General features: G+C 35.5%; 1 protein-coding gene across 1 annotated transcript; it reads right to left on the bottom strand.

Annotated features, from left to right (window-relative positions):
* Window positions 1–256: 256 nt before the first annotated feature.
* LOC112032291 (uncharacterized) lies at window positions 257–6,523 on the bottom strand. Its single transcript, XM_024065054.2, has 10 exons — window positions 5,843–6,523; window positions 5,633–5,730; window positions 4,834–4,975; window positions 4,477–4,758; window positions 4,247–4,394; window positions 2,220–3,173; window positions 1,874–2,112; window positions 1,710–1,783; window positions 1,207–1,315; window positions 257–784 (listed from the first exon to the last, which is right to left on the bottom strand). The coding sequence occupies exons 2-10, from the start codon at window positions 5,686–5,688 to the stop codon at window positions 755–757; spliced, it is 2,034 nt and encodes a 677-aa protein (XP_023920822.1). The 5' UTR covers window positions 5,689–5,730; window positions 5,843–6,523; the 3' UTR covers window positions 257–754.
* Window positions 6,524–9,023: the final 2,500 nt, after the last annotated feature.

Below are 9,023 nucleotides of genomic sequence, written 5' to 3'. Positions count from 1 at the left end.
AAGGTAAAAATACTCGCCTAGCAAATGGTTGGAAGTCTGAGCACTCTCTCTCTCGCGCGCGTTAAGTTGGTACACAATTCATAAACATTGGACTGAATGAGGCCAGGAGACATGTAATTCCCCGCACTAACTCTAATTCCAGACACGTCCCACATGCCCCAAGGATTGAACACCTCGTTAATGAAAGAGCTGGTCAAAGTAAAGCCAAGCCAAACAAACCATATATTTTTTGCGTATTTCAAAAGATTTGTGAATATCTATGAATGTGAAATATTATGAACATTGCTGAAATTAAAAGTCACAACAACAATGCCAACGGTTATGGCATGTATCCCTTCCTCCCTTCCCCAAAATGTCTATAAAAAATCAACTGATAGCTTTGATGGAAATATACAAGCCGCCTATACATAAAATTTACATTCTCTTAAGTTGACTATGGCCCAGACATTCTGAATTTTATATACAATGGAAAAAAAAAAAAACCTATAATAGGGAGGGGAAAAAATAAAAAGAACATCTAAAATTTTGAGAAATCTAAATGTAAAATCAAAGAACGACAAAAGAATGGGCTCAAGTCTGTGATACTTCGGTAACATGTCAACCAAATCATCAAGGGTAAAATGTGGGTGCTTGTTCCACCCGATTATCTTTGAAGTTAGCTCATTATGTTTGTCGATGGTGTTCAATACAGACCGGCACCCTTGCACGGAGAAAACCTCTCTTTAGTGTGATTCTAAAAATGATGGAACTTCACTTAATGTGAACGTTCCTCCTTTCTTCTCAACTGCAAAAACCAGAAGCACCAAATTCAGTATAAGGATGTGCATGTAAGTTGGCAGTTGATATATTTATTCATTATTTAGAAAGGATATGTTGGTACATGCAAATTAGAAGAAAAAATTCAAATATGTATTTAACGTCAATTGTAATGTAATGTTAATACATTGAAATCAGAACATATGCTCCAACACCAGCAATTTAACAATATATTTGGGAACTAGTGATCTAATTAGAAATAATGTCAATAACCATTACCAAGTTGATGCAATACACAGCAAACCAGAAATAATGAAGCAAGGGCATCATCCAAATCAAATCCAAACAGAAAATAATATGCAGCAAACCATTTTATCTTTTGTACTGCAATCTTGTGTTTGGATTTGACAACCATAATCTTCAAGAAAACTCATGTAGAAGACTACTTACAGTGGTCTGAGTCTCATATGTCGGTCTACTATGTCTTGAATCTACAGGCTGTGATCTCTGGGCCCGGCCAAATAATCTTTGGATAAACTTCTGTATATGATTGTAAATGCTGTATGACATCACATCAAAACAATAATTAGCATGGAGTTAACTGTACTTCACCAAACAATAATAATACATGATCAAAAGAACATAAAACTTTCAAGTTTTGCAATTTCAAGGCTTGGAAGAATACTTCAGGATACTAATGATGAAATAATCCCTAGAGTTATCACTGCTCTAAATCCCAAGCAAAAATATTTAGTTCTAGATTCCCAAACAAAAATATAGATACAAACACGATTAAGAAATCAAGCTTACAAGAAGATATCTAACTGACAGTATTAGTCAATACCATATATTTGGCCACGGTGAACTGTGTGCATTATAGGTTTTGAAAGGCATGAAAGGAAACGAACAGCTATATGAGATTCAAAATATCTAAAATAATTAATTAAGAATACCTAAGGCGATGCCTGTTGCAGGCTGTGAAGAAGGCAACAAAACCATTCAATATACTCCTGACAGCTCGGAAAACCTGAAAACAAAAGAAAATAATTATGATCAGTAATCCATTTACTTTCAGCCACTACACATTATCATATGCAATTAAATACTCTCTTACAACCTGGGAAAAAAGGTCATTCCAAAGTGATCGCCACATGGAAATCTCATACGTGCTCACTGTTGCCTCAGTAGCTGAAGCAACTTGGAAAATGCTACTAACAATCTGCCATAATTCTTGAAGCATCTCGTATATGCTGACACAAATGAAAGCTATGAAACTGGCTAATGCAAGGACCATGCGAATTGGAGCATAAAGTAATTCCCAAAGGATCCAAAATACAGGATATAAAACTGTTGTTGCTGCATTATACAAACAAGAGTATATATAATCAGTAGCATATCTTGTTAATTGTATGACCCCATTAAAACTAACAAGAATGAATAATCCAAAAGAGCTGATGACCTACCAATACTCCAGACAAGTGAGAGGCTAAACCATAATGGAGATAGTAAAATCTCTACTAGATTTTCCACTAAATTGATGGAAGACTCAATCACAACCCAAATGACTGAACAGAAGCTCTGTAGTACTTCAATAAGCACATTCCACATTGGAAGAAAATTCTCAAAAAAATCCAGAAATGGTTCTGCCAGTGGTTGTGTGCAAACTGAAAGGAAAGATCGAATCGTACGTGTAATTGTAAGAAACCACGTAACAGCCTTCTCAAAATTATGTAGAAATAGCATTGTTCCCAAGTACTTGATCCTTGATACCATCTCCCAGGTCTCTATCCAATCAAGAAGAGGCCCACACAATCGAGAAGCAGTTGCCTTGAGAACTGGGACATTTTTGTATAAATCATAGAATCCTATGAGAACAGTGACAACTGAGATAAGAACATATAAAGCTCTTGCCAAAGGACACATCCATGGGCGATAGAGGTGGCAAAACCCAGGATATGACTGAAGGAAGATAACCCAAGATGGAAGACCAGCCTCCAACAAGGTAAGCAACCGCAAATCAGACATTATTATTTGCCGTAGTTTAAATGGGAGATCACGGTCATTGAACCTAGACAAAATCAAGACATCCCTGTACTCAGTAGCTGCCAATGCATCTTCAAAGTTCTCTAACGAGTCATCATTTCCTCTCTGTATTTGCTCAGGAAAAATATCAAGTTCTCTGTCACTAATTGACTTCATTACTTTTCTTCTTTTGTAAGCCCCAGTGGGAGGAGGAGGTGTGTGTAATGCACTTGTTCTATCTTGATCAGTAACAGAATATACATTAAAGTTACCACCAATGCTGTGTAGAGAATTATCCTCAACACACACATTATCATTGCAGACATCATCATCATCATCATCATCAATAGGGATAGACTCCAATAAAGTTTCTTCAGCATCATAGAACACTTCTCCTGAAAGGATTGCAATATAAAATGGAATATATTATTGAATGCTCACTTAAGTCAGCAACGTAAAAATACTGTAGTTCCAGCAGCAATCAAGTGTATGACAATCTTAAATCAGATTAGGGAAGTTATCAAACTAAATATTTAAGTAAAGTTTGTTATAAATGACAAGTTACCTATCTACTCAGATTATTCAAAAAAAAGTACACCAGCAATCAAAAGCTAGAAAGAAACACAAATAATATATTAAATGACCAGTAAGAAAAGCCTTTCATATCGTCAATAGGCATGCATAAGTAGAAGCCTTTCCTTCAGATATATGAAACACAACGCAAAAGAAGGGAGGCACCTGCTGTTTATACCCCTCCCCCCTGGGGCTTTTTCTTTAATAAGTAACTGATAATTTTTATTATAAACAGGGGGGAAACATAGCAACCCATGGGCAGTGAACTAAAGGCAGTTAAAAATCATACTATAAGGGTACATAAGTCAAAAAATCCAGCATATTAGAGAAGGAATGACTACTCAAAGCAGCTATCCAATCATACTAAAATCAAATATGTACCTTATCACTCTTGCCAAATATGGACTCAAATGCGTACCATATTTACCATAATGCATGAAATTTTAAAATGAGGCATCGAAATCTTAAGCCCCATGACACTCAAGAAGCAAAATGTAGTAATGGACTAATATTAAATCTAAATCAATTCAAATTAAGCTAGTTCTGATTGTATGATAATTGCTTTTGTTTCAGAATACATACTTAAAAAAGGCATAGGCATTCCTAGAGGCTCATCTGATGCCTGAAATTTATGCCTTTATGAAATAAAAAAGATTTCACATTTATTATTTAAAAAAATGATAATAAAACCTAATACATGACCATCAGCAATATCCCTATGGTTCTTCCACACACACACAATATACAGCAAGACTCAACCCCATACCTGAAATCTACAATTGACTAGTTTTTGTGTCTTAACACCATATCAATGATGAGGTATAGCACTTCTGCATGCGTCTAAAAATCACAGAAGAATTTTTTCCTCCAACACAAATGAAGGACATAAGAATACCTATAGCAGAATCCAGATACTCTTTCAAGAGTAGCTGCTCGGAGGCTGTTCCAGAGAACCATGAGGATATACAGCTTGCTGCTCGTGCTATACTATCAAATTCCCATCTTAGCATTACTTTTGCCTCTATAGCCAGAGATGTATCAGTCTGCAAGCGGCAAAAAAACTTTGGAACACAAGAAAATTTATGATAAACTGGTGAAAAAAGGGAGCAAGTAAAGAGACATTACCTGAAGCTCATTCAAGTAGTTAATACCTCGAACATTGCTCCATGAAACTTCAAAGACAATAAAGCCAGACAAGGTTTTATGCAACTCACTGCTGACACGCAAAGAATGGCGAAGCTTTTTTACAGGTAGTAGAACCCTCTTACGAGACAGTCTTGCTGCATCAATCACTGCAAACCATTTCTTAATTGTCTCTGCTTTACTAGAGTTGGATCTAGAACAAGACTCTTTTCCTTCCTTTCTCTCTCTCCGAGCTTTCAAGTTTGCAAAAGGAGATAACCTTGACTGAATTTAAAACATAATGAGTTTCATTTTCTAGATATTAAGCAAGAGCAAGATAAATCAAAGACGTTTAACAACCTTGGTAACCATTAATTGCCATATTTGAGCTCGTCGTGAACCTAGGTCTCCCAACCATGGTCGATTGTCCACCAAGATATAGAATTGCTTGCTTTCATTGGCCAGGAAAAGGCTAAGATCTGAAAGATAAGACTGCAAATCTCTGATATCACACATAGCACAAATACAGCACATTAGTAGACGCAAAACCCAATTGAAAAATCATAAGTGACAAACCTCCAAATTAACAGAACGACCAAATCACATGGTTAAGTAAGCAAATGAACAAAACTGCTTTTTCTGCATTTCACTTCTGCCCTCACATATTTCTCAATTGTTATCATCACAAACCCTATCACTAAAGCAAATTCTTGTAAACAGTATCACCTATTTTAAATTAACTTGACCGCGTTAATCAACTAATTAAAATTTTCTACATATAACCCAGAAAGCCTTAAAACTAACCACCTTCGTCCTTCGGTGCATGCTTAACCATGTTCAGCCTCTTAACTAAACACAGAATCAATTTTTCTTTGGAAGAATAAACCCAGAATAAAATTAAGCACTACAAGGTATAAACATTAGAAATTACCCCCCAAGAAATTGAATATTTTACCTCTTCCACGTTATTGTAGTCAAATTCAAAATCAAAATTACAAATTAAGTTTTCTTTTTTTTTCAAATTAAAAAAAAAAAAATCGAAATTCTTATTGGGTCTTCATTGAAATGCAATGTCAAAACCCAAAAAAGAAAAAGAAAAAGGGAGCTTATATACGCATGTCAATATTTATTGAAAAAGAAAAGGAAATAAAAGGCTTACCCAATTTGCAAACTGGTTAGAGGGAAAAAACAACCGGAATCGTCACCATTCCCCATCAAAATCTCTCAGTGATACCAATTCTTCACCACCACAATTCACTGCTTTACATGACATCCCACAACAAAACCAAACCCATTAGATGCACAATTTAACACATTCACACAACAAACACATCTAATGTAGAGAGAGAGAGAGAGAGAGAGAGAGGACCTTGAGTCCATGAAAATGAAGGAGGAGAAAAACAGAGAATGGAGATGAAGAAGGAGTTCATAAGAGTCCACGGTAAACAAAAACGGAGGGCGGAGGAATCAAACGGAGAAGAAGGAGCGGACACGCGCACCAAAACAACCGGACAGATACAGATATAGAGGGCCAGGCAGGTGTAGTGTATCGTGTATGTATGGAATAGTAGTGTAATATTCTTATTTGAATTTATGGGGAGGAAAGGAATATATATCATATATATTTTTGTTTTTGTTTTTGTTTTTGTTTTGAATGGTTAGTTGGTTATGTTAGGTTATGTTATTGTTTTCTTTTTTATTTGGGGTAACTTGGATTTGAAGGAGAGTGATGTGATTGTGATGTTGAGGAGAGAGAGAGAGAGAGAGAGAGGCTGTTATTGTGTTGTGTTGTGTTGTTTCTCAGAAGCGAGTTTTAATTAAAGTCGTCAGGAACACACGACCCAGAAACCAAAAACAAAAAGGAAGCGGAAAGAGAGAAGGGTATAATTGTAAATTTGGATCTCGGGATCTGCGAGTTTCTTCCCGCGTACCTAGCTTGTCCTTTCGCATAGAAAGAGAGAAGAAGAGAGTTCGGAAAGCCTCGCAAAACCTGGGAAATATTAACCGTAAAACATGCTCCTTGGGAACTTCTACGGTGTGACTACGTCTTGCTGAAACCTCTGTGTGTCCTATGCCTGCCTTTTCTCCGTTCATTTCTTATTCTTATATAGTATAATACATTTTTGTTGGCAATTATATCATTATTATGTATAATTAAAAAAATTATTTGCACCATTACCCTTGTCACACTTTCTCATAATTTCAACGTGTGTAAACTAATATTATTGGATTTATTTTTTTATTTTTTTATTTTAAGAAGTGGATTGATTTGTTGTATGACCATAACATTTTTACAACATCATAGGTGTGAGGGGTAAAATTCCAAGTTCAACTCTCTCAAAATGGGCTTGAGCTAAGATTTGAATCCAATACAATTAATTTGTAGAGATAGATGTGCATACCAACACTTAGGTTCTTTAAAGGTATGACTTAATGATTAAAGAAGAAAAATAACTCCAAGAATTGCTAACAATAATAGAAATCGAACAAAAAATAGTGAAATTCTTATTTATCTCTCTCCTCGAGTTGTCTGAGGATCTGTTGTATGTGATGAATATTACAATTTCTTTTGTTGTTCTTATTCCTTTCTTCTCCCCAATTCTAATCTTTGTTCATGTAAGATCTTCCCTCATTTTATAGCCACTTGAATCACATCCCCACCTTCTACTTGAAGGGCTGCTAATCTTTTCCTAGATACTTATCACATCATTACTTCGCTAGTGGTGGTGGAGTTGGATATAGGCTGTGTGGGTATTATTTAGGAATCATTCTACCATTAATGCGGTAGACTAAGTTCTTACAGAGTATTTAATGCAAAAGTGATAGTTGCAATATATGGTTAACTATGTAGGATATTTATTTATAAAAATTAAAGCTTCAAGTTTACAAAATTTGACACATTTACAACTCCCCCCCACCCCTAACAATTTATGGTTTTCATTTGTATTAGTTTAAATTGGCTGGATGTGATAAAAATATTGCACACACCTTTTTCTTTTCTTTAAAAAAAAAAAATAATAATAAATAACACTTTGGGCCTTTTTATAATAAGGTGGAGCATTTTTATAAAAGGGGTAAAACGTTTTTTTTTTTTTTTAACGAGGACTTAGGAATGTTTCTCAAAAAAAAAAAAAAAAATTTGTGTACTTAAGGCATAGGCCTAAACCAATACTGAAGAGTATTTTGTCAAAACCCAAAAAAGAAAAAGAAAAAGGGAGCTTATATACGCATGTCAATATTTATTGAAAAAGAAAAGGAAATAAAAGGCTTACCCAATTTGCAAACTGGTTAGAGGGAAAAAACAACCGGAATCGTCACCATTCCCCATCAAAATCTCTCAGTGATACCAATTCTTCACCACCACAATTCACTGCTTTACATGACATCCCACAACAAAACCAAACCCATTAGATGCACAATTTAACACATTCACACAACAAACACATCTAATGTAGAGAGAGAGAGAGAGAGAGAGAGAGAGAGAGAGGACCTTGAGTCCATGAAAATGAAGGAGGAGAAAAACAGAGAATGGAGATGAAGAAGGAGTTCATAAGAGTCCACGGTAAACAAAAACGGAGGGCGGAGGAATCAAACGGAGAAGAAGGAGCGGACACGCGCACCAAAACAACCGGACAGATACAGATATAGAGGGCCAGGCAGGTGTAGTGTATCGTGTATGTATGGAATAGTAGTGTAATATTCTTATTTGAATTTATGGGGAGGAAAGGAATATATATCATATATATTTTTGTTTTTGTTTTTGTTTTTGTTTTGAATGGTTAGTTGGTTATGTTAGGTTATGTTATTGTTTTCTTTTTTATTTGGGGTAACTTGGATTTGAAGGAGAGTGATGTGATTGTGATGTTGAGGAGAGAGAGAGAGAGAGAGAGGCTGTTATTGTGTTGTGTTGTGTTGTGTTGTTTCTCAGAAGCGAGTTTTAATTAAAGACGTCAGGAACACACGACCCAGAAACCAAAAACAAAAAGGAAGCGGAAAGAGAGAAGGGTATAATTGTAAATTTGGATCTCGGGATCTGCGAGTTTCTTCCCGCGTACCTAGCTTGTCCTTTCGCACAGGAAGACTAGACCATAGAAAGGGAGAAGAAGAGAGTTCGGAAATCCTCGCAAAACCTGGGAAATATTAACCGTAAAACATGCTCCTTGGGAACTTCTACGGTGTGACTACGTCTTGCTGAAACCTCTGTGTGTCCTATGCCTGCCTTTTCTCCGTTCATTTCTTATTCTTATATAGAATAATACATTTTTGTTGGCAATTATATCATTATTATGTATAATTAAAAAAAATTATTTGCACCATTACCCTTGTCACACTTTCTCATAATTTCAACGTGTGTAAACTAATATTATTGGATTGATTTTTTTATTTATTTATTTTAAGAAGTGGATTGATTTGTTGTATGACCATAACATTTTTACAACAGCATAGGTGTGAGGGGTAAAATTCCAAGTTCAACTCTCTCAAAATGGGCTTGAGCTAAGATTTGAATCCAATACAATTAATTTGTAGAGATAGATGTGCATACCAACACT

Source organism: Quercus suber, unplaced genomic scaffold, assembly GCF_002906115.3.
Source record: "Quercus suber isolate HL8 unplaced genomic scaffold, Cork oak 2.0 scaffold_7, whole genome shotgun sequence".
Taxonomy (NCBI): domain Eukaryota; kingdom Viridiplantae; phylum Streptophyta; class Magnoliopsida; order Fagales; family Fagaceae; genus Quercus; species Quercus suber.
Note: the sequence above shows the minus strand (reverse complement) of the source record. Positions and strands in the feature narration are given on the sequence as shown.